The following is a 20,591-nucleotide window of genomic DNA, read 5'->3' on the forward strand; positions in this document are numbered from 1 at the left end:
GTGGGAATTCAAGTTTGGCTGGACAGAAAAACCCTAACAAGCAACTCCAAATGTTTCCTCCAGTTGACAGATGCGGTTGCAGTCAGTTTCTCTCTCACCAAAACAATGGCCTGTGGTGAATTTAATTGAATCCGTCTTGATGAGGCACACCTCCCCTCGTGTCTCTCCCCTCGTGTCAAAAAGCTGATTGAACACTCCCCTTTTACCAGAGACATCCCTGGCAGAGGAAACTCTCTCTCCCTCTCTCCCTCGCTCCCTGTGATTGTGTCAATGCGGCACTCTCCTGATTCACTCTTTTTTTTGGGGAAAGGGGGAAGAGAGGGAGGGAGGTGCTGCAGAGGTGCAGAGGATCAAGAGCACCTTCCTCCTCTGGAGGCTCCTCCCTTTGAGGAAGTTTCTGTCACTTCCTGTACCCCCCTGGCATTCCAAACCCCGGCCCCTGGCCGCCCCGGTGCATACTTGGTATTAACTGTCGCAGTAATTAGTAGAGATGTGATGAACCCAGTCCGTTCTCCATATCCCTCGGCCATCATAGTATTTCCCGCGGCTTCCGTGACCAGAGGTGTCGGAATGTGAGGCTCTTCTCCACACTGTGGTTGTTCCCCCTCCTCAGGCAGTAGTGGTGGTGCGGCCTAGTGGGACCTGGTTTAAGAGTGTGTGTACTGTACTCCGGCACGTGCTGTGTGTGTGTGTGTGTGTGTGTGTGTGTGTGTGTGTGTGTGTGTGTGTGTGGTGTGTGTGTGTGTGTGTGTGTGTGTGTGTGTGTGTTTGTGTGTGTGTGTGTGTGTGTGTGTGTGTGTGTGTGTGTGTGTGTGTGTGTGTGTGTGTGTGTGTGTGTGTGTGTGTGTGTGTGTGTAATGAAGGTACTTCCCACGTCTCCCTGGTTCTCTTTAATGCCTCCCTCATCAGAGAGAAACCGGCGAACAAAACCACAACAGACAAAACCTTTGAAAGAAGGCGTCTTTGAAGGATACGTGCCCTGTTCCCTGAAAGAGAGAGAAACACCGTTAATTGGGAGCAATGTGTGAGGCAGAGGGGGGAAAAGGGATCATTTCCTAATAAGGAGCTTGGTTTTTATGAGGGAGTTGCTGGGAAATGGGAACCATAGGCTGGTAGATGTGAAGTGCCTATAATCTGCATATATGTACATCTTTTAACCTCTCTATCAAGTGTTCCTTTTAAAACCGCCCCTTTGGTGATATTGAAGTGGTTTTAACTGAGTCTCAGTCAATGGCGTTATTAGTAGGCCACCAGTGGACTGAAAGTCACAGACAAAACCCCTCCACAGAGGCCCTTGAATTTCTAAGCGGATTTTGACATTGAAAATTCCTCATGCTGGTGGAGTCCTCAAACAAACACACGTAGGATATGAAGAAAAAAAACAGCCCTCGCTTTTCTGAATTAATCTGAGGATAACAAGAAGAGAGTGAGGCTCTGGTATGGTCGTGGGCATCTTTGAGTGGCTCCACAACGGACCCCTGAGGTACGCCTTTTTCAAAGTACCCCCTAGAGAACCCAGTGGAAATAAAGTCTGTCAGGGAAGAAGAAGAAGAAGAGCCCTTCTGTCTCTGAGTATTTCCATGAAAACGCTGCGGACACTTTTGTTCCTCCTGCCCTCCCTGTGGTTCCCTCCTCCTGCAGGCAGATAGATAGTATGAAAAGATGATCCCCTCAAAATGAGTGTGCAGCGAGATAGATAGGGGACTGCCTGAAGAGAGTTGTAGGAATGCAAGGATAAACCGCAGAAGTAATGCCCCTAACAGACCTGGTCAAAATCTCTGCAGCTGTTAGTTTCAATCACCAGTACAGTACATAGCTAACAAATCAACCTATTGGTTTGAGGGCCGTGATGATACCAGTATCACAATATGTTTTCCATGGCAAAAATGAAAACATGAAGCAGACCACACTCTTTGGTCCTTTAAAAACCTGCTGTATGTAAAATATTGTGTGCTATAGCACATAAATAAATACATGTGATTCTGGAGGACAACATAATGATGTTTCATTAGGGCTGTTTTCCTAAAGAAGTTAAGTCCGTTTGCTGTTTTGTTTCCTAGCCACGATACCACTATACTGGCAGCGTCCTCGGTTTATGGATTCTATTGAAAGACCTTCAGTAACAGCAGTTAAACGTCCCGCTGGTGATGCGTTAGTAGCAGGTCGGATCTCTTCTTTAAAAGGCTGATCTTATCTCCTTCCCAGTCCTGCAGAGTGAGCTCATAAACCCAGCGAGTCATCCTCATGTTGTGAGCGTCTGTCTTTGATCAAATATTTGTGTTTGTGTTGGAGAGATGTATTGGGAATCCACTGTTTGGTTAATACTCACTGGCGCGCTGTGTGCTACTTATGTTGAGATGGAACTGGGCCGTCTGATTCTGGGATATAGGAGGACTAAGGAAGCCTGTGTTTGTTATTCTGTGTGGTCGAGGTCAGCAGTGACCGCGGTACTAAAACAAACCTGACTCATACCTCAAATAGGAAATGCCAAGCACTAAGCTTCCCATCTTTAAATTAGTCAGATCAACGTGTTGAACTTTCACTCTCTCCCTCTCTCTCTTTCTCTCTCTTTCGCTCTCTCTCTCTTTCGTTCTCGCACCCTCTCTCTTTCGCTCACTGTTTCTGTCTCCCTCTTTGTCTATGCCTCTCTCTCTCTCTATTTCTCTCTTTCTCTTTCTGTCTCTATTTCTCTCTTTCTCTCTCTTTCTTTCTCGGTCTTTCTCTCTCTTCTCTCTCTGCCTTTCTCTCTCTCTGTATATCTATCGCTCTCTGTATATCTCTCTCTGTCTCTGTCTCTCTCTCGCTGATAAAGCTGAAGATCCTGCCAGCCTCCATCGGTCTCTCTCTCCTTTCTCTTTGTCTACAGTTATAGATCCTAGCCTTACCCCATATTGTCCTCTATGTTGTAGATTTATACAGACTGGGCCAACCACTACCTGACCAAGTCTGGCTGCCCTCGACTCATCAAGGACCTGACCATAGACATTGCTGACGGAGTTCTGCTGGCAGAAATCATCCAGATCATAGGTGAGAGAACACACACTCACACACTCGCTGACGCAAACACACACACACACACACACACACACACACACACACACACACACACACACACACACACACACACACACACACACACAGCCTCTGTTATAAAGACACACACACAGGCACTGACGCAAACACACACACAGGCACTGATATAAACAAACACGCACAGACGCAAACAAGCACACCCACACACATGTACACACCCACACACATGTACACACACACACTCCTGACTTAACCTCGCTTGTTAGGCTGAGGGAAACTCTCCATTTACCCAGCTATAAAACGTAACGGTGTAGGCATTTAGACGGAACACAAAGGCTTTATCTTCATTTCCGACTGGTCTCTGTCAGGAGAGGAGCTCCAGCCCTGGCAGCCCACTACACACAGACTGTAAACTAGTCCTGCTCTATTGAACCATGTGTCTCCCATGTGTATCTTTTAGCTAGCCTAGAGAGGCTGGTGTTGATGCTCTGCCTCTCTCTTTTTCCCACCTCCTGGGCTGTCTTGAAACTTTACCCCTGCTCTCCACAACAGACAATGGCCCGAGATCCCGCGTCAGTAACACTCAGGCAGCAGCTGATGAATTAGCAGAGACTTTTCTTTTCCCCAAACTTTCACTGCTTCGTGGTTGGGCAGGGGGCATTCCTACACACACACACACACACACACACACACACACACACACACACACACACACACACACACACACACACACACACAGAATCACACACACACACAGAGAGCGAGAGAGATCCATGCTCCCCCTGTCGCTGAGCTCTGTAAGGGCTCCTCCACTAGACTAGACTAGAAGTCCCCTAATTCAGAAGGGTCACTGGTGCTCCACTGTGTGTTTAGGCACTTCTTGTTGTGGGAAGGTTTCACACTTCATTTTTTTGTTGTTTTTGTTCTTCTTCCAGCTAATGAGAAAGTGGAGGACATCAATGTCAGCCCCAGGAGTCAATCACACATGGTGAGTCTGCTAGTTCATCTTTCTTTTTGTGGAGCTGATAGTATTATTTCTGCTTTTATTTTTACTGTCACGCTATTGAAGCGTTGGTCTGGTTGAGAGTCTGTGTGCTTGAGGACATGTTTTGTAGGTCTTTCAGGGTACTGTCATGGTTTTGAAGCGTTGGTCAGGTTGAGAGTCTGTATGCTTGAGGACCTGTTTTGTAGGTCTTTCAGGGTACTGTCATGGTTTTGAAGCGTTGGTCTGGTTGAGAGTCTGTGTGCTTGAGGACATGTTTTGTAGGTCTTTCAGGGTACTGTCATGGTTTTGAAGCCTTGGTCTGGTTGAGAGTCTGTGTGCTTGAGGACCTGTTTTGTAGGTCTTTCAGGGTACTGTCACGCTATTGAAGCGTTGGTCTGGTTGAGAGTCTGTGTGCTTGAGGACATGTTTTGTAGGTCTTTCAGGGTACTGTCATGGTTTTGAAGCGTTGGTCTGGTTGAGAGTCTGTGTGCTTGAGGACATGTTTTGTAGGTCTTTCAGGGTACTGTCATGGTTTTGAAGCGTTGGTCTGGTTGAGAGTCTGTGTGCTTGAGGACATGTTTTGTAGGTCTTTCAGGGTACTGTCATGGTTTTGAAGCGTTGGTCTGGTTGAGAGTCTGTGTGCTTGAGGACCTGTTTTGTAGGTCTTTCAGGGTACTGTCACGCTATTGAAGCGTTGGTCTGGTTGAGAGTCTGTGTGCTTGAGGACATGTTTTGTAGGTCTTTCAGGGTACTGTCATGGTTTTGAAGCGTTGGTCTGGTTGAGAGTCTGTGTGCTTGAGGACATGTTTTGTAGGTCTTTCAGGGTACTGTCATGGTTTTGAAGCGTTGGTCTGGTTGAGAGTCTGTATGCTTGAGGACATGTTTTGTAGGTCTTTCAGGGTACTGTCATGGTTTTGAAGCGTTGGTCTGGTTGAGAGTCTGTGTGCTTGAGGACATGTTTTGTAGGTCTTTCAGGGTACTGTCATGGTTTTGAAGCGTTGGTCTGGTTGAGAGTCTGTGTGCTTGAGGACATGTTTTGTAGGTCTTTCTGGGTACTGTCATGGTTTTGAAGCGTTGGTCAGGTTGAGAGTCTGTATGCTTGAGGACATGTTTTGTAGGTCTTTCAGGGTACTGTCATGAACATGTTTGATTGTTTTGCAGGAAACCTAACAGTACTATTCAGAGACCACAGAAGGCTGACTGCTATGGTCCTAATTGCATACATCTCTTAGCCAAGAATATACTCTTTCAATGATGTGACTCTAAATGCATAACGTCTAATTGCACACAGCCCACAGCTTGACGATTACCTCTCAATCTAACTACTATAATTCAGTGGGTTCTCTCACTTTGTCCGTCTGTTTTGGCATCTTTTACACTAGTGTAATTAAAATCGACTTAGCTAGCTGTATTGCCGTGTAGTCTGAGTGTAGTTTTAATGGATTCTGAGGGGGGATTACAGACCAGGCTTCTGTCTTACAGTAAGCCCAACAGGGTTGGTGTTTGGCCAAAGCCCTGTGTTTGTGGCTAGAGCTGGGTCTGGTCCACTGTGACACACTGGTCACTAAGGGCTCTCCCCTACAAGCCCACAGAAATGCAGGTCCAGACGCCAGCCACCCCTGTCCCTAAAGGATTTGTGCTGGAGGAGGTGCCTAATTATGTGTATGTGTGTATGTGTGTGTGGGGGTGTGTGTGTGCATGTGTGCGTGTGTGTATGTGTGTGTGTGTGTTCACTCTTTGTCTCAGTCACTCAAAGCCCATTGATCCAGCATGAGCCTCAGAGGGCGTGCCAGCCCCTGTGGTGGGGAGGGGAACTTGACTTCGAGGAAACACGTCTGCTTGTGGCTCGGGGTATATGGAGGGGGAACATAAAACACACTCTGCAGCGATAAAACACACTCTGAAAACCTGTATGCCACATCACCTCCAATTATCCTCTGTTACCTCAGTTGTTCCTGAATTGCCCTTTGACCCTCAGTGGCTTGCCATAAATCCACCCAGTTCTGAGGACCAATGTTTTCCTCTCTCCGGAGCTGCTCAGTGCAACACGGCTCCACAAGTGTGTCAGATGTTGCCTCTGCTATAAAACCTACAGGACGGTAGCTCTCCAGGAACAGGGTTGGAGTTAAAACCTACAGGAGGGTAGCTCTCCAGGAACAGGGTTGGAGTTAAAACCTACAGGATGGTAGCTCTCCAGGAACAGGGTTGTAGTTAAAACCTACAGGAGGGTATCTGTCCAGGAACAGGGTTGGAGTTAAAACCTACAGGAGGGTATCTCTCCAGGAACAGGGTTGGAGTTAAAACCTACAGGAGGTTAGCTCTCCAGGAACAGGGTTGGAGTTAAAACCTACAGGAGGGTATTTCTCCAGGAACAGGGTTGGAGTTAAAACCTACAGGATGGTAGGTCTCCAGGAACAGGGTTGGAGTTAAAACCTACAGGAGGTTAGCTCTCCAGGAACATGGTTGGAGTTAAAAACCTACAGGAGGGTAGCTCTCCAGGAACAGGGTTGAAGTTAAAACGTACAGGATGGTATCTCTCCAGGAACAGGGTTGGAGTGAAAACCTACAGGAGGGTAGCTCTCAAGGAACAGGGTTGGAGTTAAAACCTACAGGAGGGTATCTCTCCAGGGTCATGGTTGGAGTTAAAACCTACAGGAGGGTAGCTCTCCAGGAACAGGTTTGGAGAGCCCTGCATTCAACTGTTGATGGGAAGCATAGGTGCTGTGAGGGGCACCCGAATGGCTTTACATACCATTCAGCTTGATAGTGGACGATTGACAGGATGGGATGATGTGAGGGAAACTGAAGAAGGAAATGGAACACTGTTAACATGGCATTGCAGTGACTATGGATATCCATATTAGGCAAACGTCCAATTCCCTAACACGTTACGTTAGTGTTGCTATCACTGTGTAAAATCTATTAAGTACAATTTAATAATATTGTAGTTACTCATTGTTTCATAGGACCTACAGCAGCAACCCTTAATCTAAGCCACAGGGTGAAGTTACTCATTGTTTCATAGGACCTACAGCAGCAACCCTTACCCTAAGCTACAGGGTGAAGTTACTCATTGTTTCATAGGACCTACAGCAGCAACCCGTAATCTAAGCCACAGGGTGAAGTTACTCATTGTTTCATAGGATCTACAGCAGCAACCCTTAATCTAAGCCACAGGGTCAGGTTACTCATTGTTTCATAGGACTTACAGCAGCAACCCTTACCCTAAGCTACAGGGTGAAGTACAGTGTAAAACTGAGTAATTACATTACTAACTGGAGTAATTACACTGTACTAAGGGCTCTTTAATGTAAAGTGAGTCAGTCCGTCTATATCACCGCCACTGAGCGGAGAAATGACTCATTCCTTAAGTCTTGTTCATTGAGCTTTTTGGAGATTGTAGCTGAACAACACAGAATAAACTATTTTCAGCAGGAGAGGAGCATCTCTTATTGCCTGAGGAAGTCGGAGGAACAGACTTCTCTCCAACACGGCTCCAGCTATACTTCACCGACTGAATTGCATAATAGACTCTCTCCCATTGATCTGACTCTGCTCAGGTCGGCTAATTCATCTGCCTGGAAAGTGGCTAAACGCTCATCTAAGGCCAGCTAGCCAGTAGTGAGCATCAATTGACCCCAACACATTTGTTCTCCATTAGTGAAAAAGCAAGAGGTAGGGCATCCCTGCCAATTGGGGTACCAGGGGGGAGAAATGTGGGAGGAAACCTTGAATACTTTACATGTGAGGGATGGTGGCGATTCCAAGGGGCATGCCATTCTCGGTGGTCGATTCTGGAATTCCGAGCAAGCCTTTCTCCAAACATGCCGCTTGGGGTGTTTTGGGGTTGGGTTTGCTGGGAACTGAGACTGGGAGTTTCTGTAGACCACATCCTGACCCGCAGTACAATATTGTCTCAGTGGGGAGACTGGACGAGCTCTCTTCAGAGGCAGGCTGAGCCAAACAAGAGAAGAAGAATCTCAAATGTGTTTCCTAGCACATCCTCTCTCATTTACACTTGAGTCATTTAGCAGCCGCTCAGAGGCACTTACAGTTAGTGCATTAATCTTAAAATCGTTTGGTGGGAAAACCACATATCTCAGTCATAGTAAGTACATGTCTCCTGGGTGTTTTTTTTGTTGGTCTCCTCAAAACCCATTGGATGAGATGGTCAGAGGGCAGGTTCCTCTGCCCATTTCATCCAACGGGTTTTGAGAAGGAGGCGAGGAGAGAGGAGGCGATGAATCAAGAAAATGCCATTGAGATTCTCTCATGGACAAGGCAGTGTAAAGGGATTACAGCCTGATTATGTCTCTTTACACTGGGTTAGCCATGTGGGGAGGAACTCACACGCTGTTCATTAAGACATCACGTCGGAGCTCCGCGTCTTTTAAGCGTCTCTTTCATCTCACGGCATGTTTCACGCTTCTCTTCCACTGTTAAACCTAAGGCTTTCTGACAGCGACACTTCTCTAATTGTAAATGGAGCAGCCAGGGGACTTAGATGTGCACAAACAGGGCCCTTGAACGGAGCAGTTTCCTTCTTCTTCTTTAGTCGTTGGTGAAGAAATGATGGTCTGACAGAGAATGACAGCCTGGATCGTAAAAGGCTCTGTTCAGCAGAAAGATAAAGCTCATTTCTGGCGTCGCTAGTCAACCGCAGCACACCAGCGGAACGCAGACATGACGTGGACTCAGTTCACTGTCCTTCTGAAGTCGCTGGAGTCTAAGAAGCCCCAGTGTCTCTGTAGTTGGCACTGTACTGATGTATAGTTTTACAGATGAATCATAGAATCGCTCAAGAATTTTAAAAAATATATATTATGATTGAATTAGTTGTCAGTAATTGTTTCCATATGTCCTTCGTCTATGCTTGATGATGTGTTTTAATGTATGCACAGAGCCGTAAACAAACTTTCCCCGTGGGGATAATAAAGTGATTATCTTTATTTTCACAGAGACTTGAGGCAGTGATGCCAGCTTTCCCTGAGCAGCACTTTAACCTAGTAGTTTCCCTCAGAGAGCCTCAGGCTGCATTAGTCACTTTCCCCCAGCAGCACTTTAACCTAGTAGTTTCCCTCAGAGAGCCTCAGGCTGCATTAGTCACTTTCCCCCAGCAGCACTTTAACCTAGTAGTTTCCCTCAGAGAGAGCCTCAGGCTGCATTAGTCACTTTCCCTGAGCAGCACTTTAACCTAGTAGTTTCCCTCAGAGAGAGCCTCAGGCTGCATTAGTCACTTTCCCCGAGCAGCACTTTAACCTAGTAGTTTCCCTCAGAGAGCCTCAGGCTGCATTAGTCACTTTCCCCCAGCAGCACTTTAACCTAGTAGTTTCCCTCAGAGAGCCTCAGGCTGCATTAGTCACTTTCCCCCAGCAGCACTTTAACCTAGTAGTTTCCCTCAGAGAAAGCCTCAGGCTGCATTAGTCACTTTCCCCCAGCAGCACTTTAACCTAGTAGTTTCCCTCAGAGAGAGCCTCAGGCTGCATTAGTCACTTTCCCCCAGCAGCACTTTAACCTAGTAGTTTCCCTCAGAGAGCCTCAGGCTGCATTAGTCACTTTCCCCCAGCAGCACTTTAACCTAGTAGTTTCCCTCAGAGAGAGCCTCAGGCTGCATTAGTCAGTTTCCCTGAGCAGCACTACCCTAGTAGTTTCCCTCAGAGAGCCTCAGGCTGCATTAGTCACTTTCCCCGAGCAGCACTTTAACCTAGTACTTTCCCTCAGAGAAAGCCTCAGGCTGCATTAGTCACTTTCCCCGAGCAGCACTACCCTAGTAGTTTCCCTCAGAGAGCCTCAGGCTGCATTAGTCACTTTCCCTGAGCAGCACTTTAACCTAGTAGTTTCCCTCAGAGAGCCTCAGGCTGCATTAGTCACTTTCCCCCAGCAGCACTTTAACCTAGTAGTTTCCCTCAGAGAGCCTCAGGCTGCATTAGTCACTTTCCCCCAGCAGCACTTTAACCTAGTAGTTTCCCTCAGAGAGAGCCTCAGGCTGCATTAGTCACTTTCCCTGAGCAGCACTTTAACCTAGTAGTTTCCCTCAGAGAGAGCCTCAGGCTGCATTAGTCACTTTCCCCGAGCAGCACTTTAACCTAGTAGTTTCCCTCAGAGAGCCTCAGGCTGCATTAGTCACTTTCCCCCAGCAGCACTTTAACCTAGTAGTTTCCCTCAGAGAGCCTCAGGCTGCATTAGTCACTTTCCCCCAGCAGCACTTTAACCTAGTAGTTTCCCTCAGAGAAAGCCTCAGGCTGCATTAGTCACTTTCCCCCAGCAGCACTTTAACCTAGTAGTTTCCCTCAGAGAGAGCCTCAGGCTGCATTAGTCACTTTCCCCCAGCAGCACTTTAACCTAGTAGTTTCCCTCAGAGAGCCTCAGGCTGCATTAGTCACTTTCCCCCAGCAGCACTTTAACCTAGTAGTTTCCCTCAGAGAGAGCCTCAGGCTGCATTAGTCACTTTCCCTGAGCAGCACTTTAACCTAGTAGTTTCCCTCAGAGAGCCTCAGGCTGCATTAGTCACTTTCCCCCAGCAGCACTTTAACCTAGTAGTTTCCCTCAGAGAGAGCCTCAGGCTGCATTAGTCACTTTCCCCCAGCAGCACTTTAACCTAGTAGTTTCCCTCAGAGAGCCTCAGGCTGCATTAGTCACTTTCCCTGAGCAGCACTACCCTAGTAGTTTCCCTCAGATAAAGCCTCAGGCTGCATTAGTCACTTTCCCCCAGCAGCACTTTAACCTAGTAGTTTCCCTCAGAGAGAGCCTCAGGCTGCATTAGTCACTTTCCCCCAGCAGCACTTTAACCTAGTAGTTTCCCTCAGAGAAAGCCTCAGGCTGCATTAGTCACTTTCCCCCAGCAGCACTTTAACCTAGTAGTTTCCCTCAGAGAGAGCCTCAGGCTGCATTAGTCACTTTCCCCCAGCAGCACTTTAACCTAGTAGTTTCCCTCAGAGAGCCTCAGGCTGCATTAGTCACTTTCCCCCAGCAGCACTTTAACCTAGTAGTTTCCCTCAGAGAGAGCCTCAGGCTGCATTAGTCACTTTCCCTGAGCAGCACTTTAACCTAGTAGTTTCCCTCAGAGAGCCTCAGGCTGCATTAGTCACTTTCCCCCAGCAGCACTTTAACCTAGTAGTTTCCCTCAGAGAGCCTCAGGCTGCATTAGTCACTTTCCCTGAGCAGCACTACCCTAGTAGTTTCCCTCAGAGAGCCTCAGGCTGCATTAGTCACTTTCCCCCAGCAGCACTTTAACCTAGTAGTTTCCCTCAGAGAGCCTCAGGCTGCATTAGTCACTTTCCCCGAGCAGCACTACCCTAGTAGTTTCCCTCAGAGAGCCTCAGGCTGCATTAGTCACTTTCCCCCAGCAGCACTTTAACCTAGTAGTTTCCCTCAGAGAGCCTCAGGCTGCATTAGTCACTTTCCCTGAGCAGCACTTTAACCTAGTAGTTTCCCTCAGAGAGAGCCTCAGGCTGCATTAGTCACTTTCCCCGAGCAGCACTTTAACCTAGTAGTTTCCCTCAGAGAGCCTCAGGCTGCATTAGTCACTTTCCCCCAGCAGCACTTTAACCTAGTATTTTCCCTCAGAGAGAGCCTCAGGCTGCATTAGTCACTTTCCCCCAGCAGCACTTTAACCTAGTAGTTTCCCTCAGAGAGAGCCTCAGGCTGCATTAGTCACTTTCCATGAGCAGCACTTTAACCTAGTAGTTTCCCTCAGAGAGAGCCTCAGGCTGCATTAGTCACTTTCCCCGAGCAGCACTTTAACCTAGTAGTTTCCCTCAGAGAGAGCCTCAGGCTGCATTAGTCACTTTCCATGAGCAGCATTTTAACCTAGTATTTTCCCTCAGAGAGCCTCAGGCTGCATTAGTCACTTTCCCTGAGCAGCACTACCCTAGTAGTTTCCCTCAGAGAGCCTCAGGCTGCATTAGTCACTTTCCCCCAGCAGCACTTTAACCTAGTAGTTTCCCTCAGAGAGCCTCAGGCTGCATTAGTCACTTTCCCCCAGCAGCACTTTAACCTAGTAGTTTCCCTCAGAGAGAGCCTCAGGCTGCATTAGTCACTTTCCCTGAGCAGCACTTTAACCTAGTAGTTTCCCTCAGAGAAAGCCTCAGGCTGCATTAGTCACTTTCCCCCAGCAGCACTTTAACCTAGTAGTTTCCCTCAGAGAGCCTCAGGCTGCATTAGTCACTTTCCCCCAGCAGCACTTTAACCTAGTAGTTTCCCTCAGAGAGCCTCGGGCTGCATTAGTCACTTTCCCTGAGCAGCACTTTAACCTAGTAGTTTCCCTCAGAGAGAGCCTCAGGCTGCATTAGTCACTTTCCCCCAGCAGCACTTTAACCTAGTAGTTTCCCTCAGAGAGCCTCAGGCTGCATTAGTCACTTTCCCCCAGCAGCACTTTAACCTAGTAGTTTCCCTCAGAGAGCCTCAGGCTGCATTAGTCACTTTCCCTGAGCAGCACTACCCTAGTAGTTTCCCTCAGAGAAAGCCTCAGGCTGCATTAGTCACTTTCCCCCAGCAGCACTTTAACCTAGTATTTTCCCTCAGAGAGAGCCTCAGGCTGCATTAGTCACTTTCCCCCAGCAGCACTTTAACCTAGTAGTTTCCCTCAGAGAGCCTCAGGCTGCATTAGTCACTTTCCCCCAGCAGCACTTTAACCTAGTAGTTTCCCTCAGAGAGCCTCAGGCTGCATTAGTCACTTTCCCCCAGCAGCACTTTAACCTAGTAGTTTCCCTCAGAGAGCCTCAGGCTGCATTAGTCACTTTCCCCCAGCAGCACTTTAACCTAGTAGTTTCCCTCAGAGAGCCTCGGGCTGCATTAGTCACTTTCCCTGAGCAGCACTTTAACCTAGTAGTTTCCCTCAGAGAGAGCCTCAGGCTGCATTAGTCACTTTCCCCCAGCAGCACTTTAACCTAGTAGTTTCCCTCAGAGAGCCTCAGGCTGCATTAGTCACTTTCCCCCAGCAGCACTTTAACCTAGTAGTTTCCCTCAGAGAGCCTCAGGCTGCATTAGTCACTTTCCCTGAGCAGCACTACCCTAGTAGTTTCCCTCAGAGAAAGCCTCAGGCTGCATTAGTCACTTTCCCCCAGCAGCACTTTAACCTAGTATTTTCCCTCAGAGAGAGCCTCAGGCTGCATTAGTCACTTTCCCCCAGCAGCACTTTAACCTAGTAGTTTCCCTCAGAGAGCCTCAGGCTGCATTAGTCACTTTCCCCCAGCAGCACTTTAACCTAGTAGTTTCCCTCAGAGAGCCTCAGGCTGCATTAGTCACTTTCCCCCAGCAGCACTTTAACCTAGTAGTTTCCCTCAGAGAGAGCCTCAGGCTGCATTAGTCACTTTCCCCCAGCAGCACTTTAACCTAGTAGTTTCCCTCAGAGAGAGCCTCAGGCTGCATTAGTCACTTTCCCTGAGCAGCACTTTAACCTAGTAGTTTCCCTCAGAGAGAGCCTCAGGCTGCATTAGTCACTTTCCCCCAGCAGCACTTTAACCTAGTAGTTTCCCTCAGAGAGAGCCTCAGGCTGCATTAGTCACTTTCCCCCAGCAGCACTTTAACCTAGTAGTTTCCCTCAGAGAGCCTCAGGCTGCATTAGTCACTTTCCCCCAGCAGCACTTTAACCTAGTAGTTTCCCTCAGAGAGCCTCAGGCTGCATTAGTCACTTTCCCTGAGCAGCACTTTAACCTAGTAGTTTCCCTCAGAGAGAGCCTCAGGCTGCATTAGTCACTTTCCCCCAGCAGCACTTTAACCTAGTAGTTTCCCTCAGAGAGCCTCAGGCTGCATTAGTCACTTTCCCCCAGCAGCACTTTAACCTAGTAGTTTCCCTCAGAGAGCCTCAGGCTGCATTAGTCACTTTCCCTGAGCAGCACTACCCTAGTAGTTTCCCTCAGAGAAAGCCTCAGGCTGCATTAGTCACTTTCCCCCAGCAGCACTTTAACCTAGTATTTTCCCTCAGAGAGAGCCTCAGGCTGCATTAGTCACTTTCCCCCAGCAGCACTTTAACCTAGTAGTTTCCCTCAGAGAGCCTCAGGCTGCATTAGTCACTTTCCCCCAGCAGCACTTTAACCTAGTAGTTTCCCTCAGAGAGCCTCAGGCTGCATTAGTCACTTTCCCCCAGCAGCACTTTAACCTAGTAGTTTCCCTCAGAGAGAGCCTCAGGCTGCATTAGTCACTTTCCCCCAGCAGCACTTTAACCTAGTAGTTTCCCTCAGAGAGCCTCAGGCTGCATTAGTCACTTTCCCTGAGCAGCACTACCCTAGTAGTTTCCCTCAGAGAGAGCCTCAGGCTGCATTAGTCACTTTCCCCCAGCAGCACTTTAACCTAGTAGTTTCCCTCAGAGAGCCTCAGGCTGCATTAGTCACTTTCCCCCAGCAGCACTTTAACCTAGTAGTTTCCCTCAGAGAGAGCCTCAGGCTGCATTAGTCACTTTCCCTGAGCAGCACTACCCTAGTAGTTTCCCTCAGAGAGAGCCTCAGGCTGCATTAGTCACTTTCCCCCAGCAGCACTACCCTAGTAGTTTCCCTCAGAGAGAGCCTCAGGCTGCATTAGTCACTTTCCCCCAGCAGCACTTTAACCTAGTAGTTTCCCTCAGAGAGCCTCAGGCTGCATTAGTCACTTTCCCCCAGCAGCACTTTAACCTAGTAGTTTCCCTCAGAGAGAGCCTCAGGCTGCATTCGTCACTTTCCCCCAGCAGCACTTTAACCTAGTAGTTTCCCTCAGAGAGCCTCAGGCTGCATTAGTCACTTTCCCTGAGCAGCACTTTAACCTAGTAGTTTCCCTCAGAGAGCCTCAGGCTGCATTAGTCACTTTCCCCCAGCAGCACTTTAACCTAGTAGTTTCCCTCAGAGAGAGCCTCAGGCTGCATTAGTCACTTTCCCCCAGCAGCACTTTAACCTAGTAGTTTCCCTCAGAGAGAGCCTCAGGCTGCATTAGTCACTTTCCCTGAGCAGCACTTTAACCTAGTAGTTTCCCTCAGAGAGAGCCTCAGGCTGCATTAGTCACTTTCCCCCAGCAGCACTTTAACCTAGTAGTTTCCCTCAGAGAGAGCCTCAGGCTGCATTAGTCACTTTCCCCCAGCAGCACTTTAACCTAGTAGTTTCCCTCAGAGAGCCTCAGGCTGCATTAGTCACTTTCCCCCAGCAGCACTTTAACCTAGTAGTTTCCCTCAGAGAGCCTCAGGCTGCATTAGTCACTTTCCCTGAGCAGCACTTTAACCTAGTAGTTTCCCTCAGAGAGAGCCTCAGGCTGCATTAGTCACTTTCCCCCAGCAGCACTTTAACCTAGTAGTTTCCCTCAGAGAGCCTCAGGCTGCATTAGTCACTTTCCCCCAGCAGCACTTTAACCTAGTAGTTTCCCTCAGAGAGCCTCAGGCTGCATTAGTCACTTTCCCTGAGCAGCACTACCCTAGTAGTTTCCCTCAGAGAAAGCCTCAGGCTGCATTAGTCACTTTCCCCCAGCAGCACTTTAACCTAGTATTTTCCCTCAGAGAGAGCCTCAGGCTGCATTAGTCACTTTCCCCCAGCAGCACTTTAACCTAGTAGTTTCCCTCAGAGAGCCTCAGGCTGCATTAGTCACTTTCCCCCAGCAGCACTTTAACCTAGTAGTTTCCCTCAGAGAGCCTCAGGCTGCATTAGTCACTTTCCCCCAGCAGCACTTTAACCTAGTAGTTTCCCTCAGAGAGAGCCTCAGGCTGCATTAGTCACTTTCCCCCAGCAGCACTTTAACCTAGTAGTTTCCCTCAGAGAGCCTCAGGCTGCATTAGTCACTTTCCCTGAGCAGCACTACCCTAGTAGTTTCCCTCAGAGAGAGCCTCAGGCTGCATTAGTCACTTTCCCCCAGCAGCACTTTAACCTAGTAGTTTCCCTCAGAGAGCCTCAGGCTGCATTAGTCACTTTCCCCCAGCAGCACTTTAACCTAGTAGTTTCCCTCAGAGAGAGCCTCAGGCTGCATTAGTCACTTTCCCTGAGCAGCACTACCCTAGTAGTTTCCCTCAGAGAGAGCCTCAGGCTGCATTAGTCACTTTCCCCCAGCAGCACTACCCTAGTAGTTTCCCTCAGAGAGAGCCTCAGGCTGCATTAGTCACTTTCCCCCAGCAGCACTTTAACCTAGTAGTTTCCCTCAGAGAGCCTCAGGCTGCATTAGTCACTTTCCCCCAGCAGCACTTTAACCTAGTAGTTTCCCTCAGAGAGAGCCTCAGGCTGCATTCGTCACTTTCCCCCAGCAGCACTTTAACCTAGTAGTTTCCCTCAGAGAGCCTCAGGCTGCATTAGTCACTTTCCCTGAGCAGCACTACCCTAGTAGTTTCCCTCAGAGAGCCTCAGGCTGCATTAGTCACTTTCCCTGAGCAGCACTTTAACCTAGTAGTTTCCCTCAGAAAGCCTCAGGCTGCATTAGTCACTTTCCCCCAGCAGCACTTTAACCTAGTAGTTTCCCTCAGAAAGCCTCAGGCTGCATTAGTCACTTTCCCCCAGCAGCACTTTAACCTAGTAGTTTCCCTCAGAAAGCCTCAGGCTGCATTAGTCACTTTCCATGAGCAGCACTAACCTAGTATTTTCCCTCAGAGAAAGCCTCAGGCTGCATTAGTCAGTTGAAGTGAGGTTGGTTGGTTCCTTCTCCCGGCACATGGTCCAATGGTCACATGGTCCAATGGTCACATGGTCCAATGGTCACATGGAAGGTATAACAGAGTTAGGTGTTGGTTAAGGACTCGTGAAGCAGCCCGGCACCATCTGGGGCCAATCTGTTGGCAGTGTGCAAGACGGACGGTTGAGGGACACGCAGCATGCGCCCATCCCATTAACCTCGTTCGCCCGACACTGTCATTGTTAATACAGTCTGGTATTAGCACTCTCCGATGGATCGTGTATACCTGGTGTGAAGTGTAGGCGTGAGTTCCTTTGTGGCTACACTGTTCAACATCTGCCCTGTTTTATTGCACCGGTCGGTTATTGGATTTGCCAGCTCCAGCTGTCAATACTATTCTTATGAGATGAGGATCAGTTGGTCTGGTAATGATGTGACATATGAAGGTTCATGACGCGAGGCTGGGGAGTGTCCCTGGGTGTCACTATGATGCCACATATCCCTCTCATTCAAATCTGGACCTCAAAGCCAGTTCCACTACTTGTTGTTATTGTTCCCCTCTTACCAGAGACTGATTTAGACCTGGGATACCAGCTGGGTGCAATTAATTATCAGGTTGACCAGAAAAACCAGCAGTACCCTGGACCTCGTAGGGCAAGAGTTGAATTCCCCTGGAATAGATAATTGACCTGAAGTTGCCGTGAGCAGCTGGATAGTTGGAACAGTGTTTTCACCGACTATAAATGCAGTTGGATAGGATCATTCTCTAGTCACAACTCTGGCCGTCGTATTCTACAGTCCTGCTGCTTTTCCTTTCTCTCTCCCACTTACTTGATGAATGTTATCCATTGGCAGCTCACACACCTCTCCCAGGTAGAAATATGTGCCTAGTTAAATGAATGAAAATCAGCTGGTCTGTGGAGGATTGAAGCTGTGCATCTCTGTTCGAGTTCGAGTTTCTATCTCATTGCTCATTGCCATGGATTTGCTCCAAACCCTCATCCAATTTCCATTCTTCCTACATGAAGGCCATGGGAGGACATTTTTTGGGGGGGTGGGGGCAACCCTTTCATGTGTCTACACAGTAGACTATTCTAGAACTGACGAGGGAACACCTACAGGCCTGTTATGTCAGTTGTACCCCACATGGACCCTTTTAATCTCTCATTATAAAAAAAGAGGGCTCGACGGATGTCCTGTTAAAAGGGGAAACAGCTGACCTGTTAAAAAGGTTCTGCCAGGGGATTGCTAACCTTTGATCTATCTCTGTTCTCTCCTTCACAAAGCTGAAGTTCCTGACCGCCTCCATCTGTCTCAGTCGCTCTCTCTTTCTCTCTCTCCCCTTTCTGCCTCCATCTCTCTTTCCCTCGTGTTCTCCATAAATATGGTACACTTCCCAAAATACTTTTTTTATGGACAGTCCATTTACGCTCCAAGAGATTTCAGCTCTGAAAAAGACCCTTCACTTTTTCTTGCGACTTTTATTATCGTTCCATTCTGCCTTTAACCGTCTCGACACAGCCACCCTCTCAATCACCTTCAATGTGACAGGGGTAGTGTCACCGCTTCAATCAATTGTTGAGGATCGTCACAATGTCCTTTCCTCTAAAGTCTACAATCTCAGCCCTGGAGCAGGGACATGGGATTCATCCTAAATGGCACCCTGGTCAAACGTAGTGCACTATTTATGTAATAGAGATGCTATTTGGGATGCACCCACAGTTTCTAGTTTGGCTCTGTGAAGAGCCTCAGACACGATAGACAGAGCTCCCATTGTAGCCTGTCGACAACAACGTCCTCCCGCATTGTTGCACTGCTGGGCTCACGTATGATGAAGTCATAGTGGTAGTGGTGAATTCTTAGCTACCAAGCTGTGGATGCTACTGGTTGACGCATTATACTAATGCTGAATTAATTTTAATGTCTGAAAAAAAATCCTCTTGGCTATTCTATTTGTGTATTTTTGAACCGGGTTGTATTTTTGCAGACCAGAGTTCCCTGTGTTTCTGTATTTGTCTTCAAGAAAATTAATACAATGGTGGAATTAATACAATGGTGGAATTAATACAATGGTGGAATAAAGTTTTCATTTGAAAACATACAGCAAGACGATTCAATGTAGGAATTCTCCAGCCCCAATAAGAAGCTTGCCCTCTCTGCTAAAGCTGCAAAATACATGACTATTAATGAAGTCCTCTTCACACTGAGAAACAGGGGAAATCAAGTAAAACACAAGTGCATTAACATAGGAGAGAGACTGTATATTTCCCAAGTTTCCAAGGTTTGTGTAAAACTTGCCCTATCTGACAGCTGTATGAAATAACCAGTCAGTGGAGATGATTAGGACTGTCACCCAAAATCTGTATTGAGTAACTAAAATATGCAATAACCACATTTATCCTCACACACCCACCATCCGGAGCATCCGGAGCTTGACTGATATTAGATTAACCCTCACACACACACTATCCTCACACACACACTGATATTAGATTGGAGCCGGCTCCTTACATTGGATTTGATTACCCTGGGATGATGTGGTAACGAAGCCCCCTCTGCTGTAATGTGCCAGTCGTTTGTGTCAGTTGTTTGTGCCAGTCCTTTGTGCCAGCCGTGCCTATCAATGCCAGTAGACCGCTTGAGAGACTCCATTTTTATTCATGGCTTATCAGCTGTCTCCTACTTTGGATGCATGGAGGGTGATGGGCCTGCTCTGAAGGGGGTTGGGGATCGATGGAAAAGGCAGCATGTCAGCCCCCTCTAGAGCCGACTGCTGAGGTGATGGAGGGATAAGAGAGAGAAAGGAAAAGAGGGGGAACGTTAATGGAGAACGATGGTGTGCCGTTGGGGGAGGGCATGAGCCACTTCCTTTCAGGTTGGTTTCAGAAGCGGCAGGCAGCAGAGAGTGAAAGCACCAACTGCCTCACCTTTGCTGTAACATACGTCACAAAAAGCCTTAAAGGGGCCATCTGTAGTTTGCTTCATCCATTTTTGGACTTCTAAATGAATTAGATATATTCTTCAAGAATCAATAGGAATAACTTCTAAATGCCTCATGACCTTCTTTCAACTGTCGTACCCCATCAGAACCCCAAATATAACCTTGTTTTACTCCAATGTTTGTAAACATTGTAAATGTAAACAAACACTGTAAGCCTCAAAACATGCGTAAAAATATAATTGTGATTTCTTTGATCAGTCCTTGCATCCATAGCTCTGTCTGTGAATTTGAGAGTGGTTACATTTCTCCAGGCCTATCCCTCAGCTTTTCACCAAAACAGAGGCAGGGGGGCTGCCTTGTGGTTGTTTCGATGGCAGATTGCCTCTTTAAACCAGAAACCCCTCCCCTTAAGAGCCAAATACATCAAGACCAAACAAATAAATGGTCTTGGTCAAGTTTATTCTCCCCCTAAAACCTCTCTGTTTCCCTCAGCTGTTTTCAGTTTCAGAGCGAGAGGAGGCCTTGTCGGCCTGTTAACATGTGGAGTTCAAAGCCCAGGCCTGACTACAGTGATTAAAGCACCATCATGCTGTAAAGCATCTCAGTTATGTGACGTTCTAGCCTAAATCATCGGCTTGCTCATTACACTCATTAGACAAGGGCCCACAGGAATTTATGGCCCATCACCACCACAGCCGGGTGTGCTGTGTTCCCCCTTCTGTTCTGACAGTGTTCAAACTCAATGGAACAGGTTTGGAAAGTAAACTAGCTTACATGGGTCCCTGCCAGCTTTTGAAGCACTCTTAGCATAGCACTGAGTTAGTGGCAGTACAGGCGGCATGGCTTCTCTGAGGGTAAAATGAGAATGAAGAATCTGTGTTGTTCTGAGCCGTGGTGAAGTACCAACGCAAGGTATTCTGTGTTGTTCTGAGCCGTGGTGAAGAACCAACGTAAGGTATTCTGTGTTGTTCTGAGCCGTGGTGAAGAACCAACGCAAGGTATTCTGTGTTGTTCTGAGCCGTGGTGAAGAACCAACGCAAGGTATTCTGTGTTGTTCTGAGCCGTGGTGAAGTACCAACG

The 20,591-nt window shown here is 47.8% G+C and overlaps 1 protein-coding gene across 44 annotated transcripts in view; it reads left to right on the forward strand.

Annotated features, from left to right (window-relative positions):
- nav3 (neuron navigator 3) overlaps nt 1-20,591 on the forward strand; it is a 242,182-nt gene that overhangs the window by 73,253 nt on the left and 148,338 nt on the right. For all 44 annotated transcript variants that reach the window (XM_090201028.1, XM_090201029.1, XM_090201036.1 and 41 more), the window contains exons 2-3: nt 2,910-3,027; nt 3,969-4,021. In XM_090201028.1, coding sequence (XP_090057154.1) covers nt 2,910-3,027; nt 3,969-4,021 — 171 coding nt within the window. The remainder of the gene's footprint in view (nt 1-2,909; nt 3,028-3,968; nt 4,022-20,591) is intronic.

The sequence above is a fragment of the Oncorhynchus mykiss genome, chromosome 15, assembly GCF_057628025.1.
Source record: "Oncorhynchus mykiss isolate SJ-2025 chromosome 15, ASM5762802v1, whole genome shotgun sequence".
NCBI classification, from domain to species: Eukaryota; Metazoa; Chordata; class Actinopteri; order Salmoniformes; family Salmonidae; genus Oncorhynchus; species Oncorhynchus mykiss.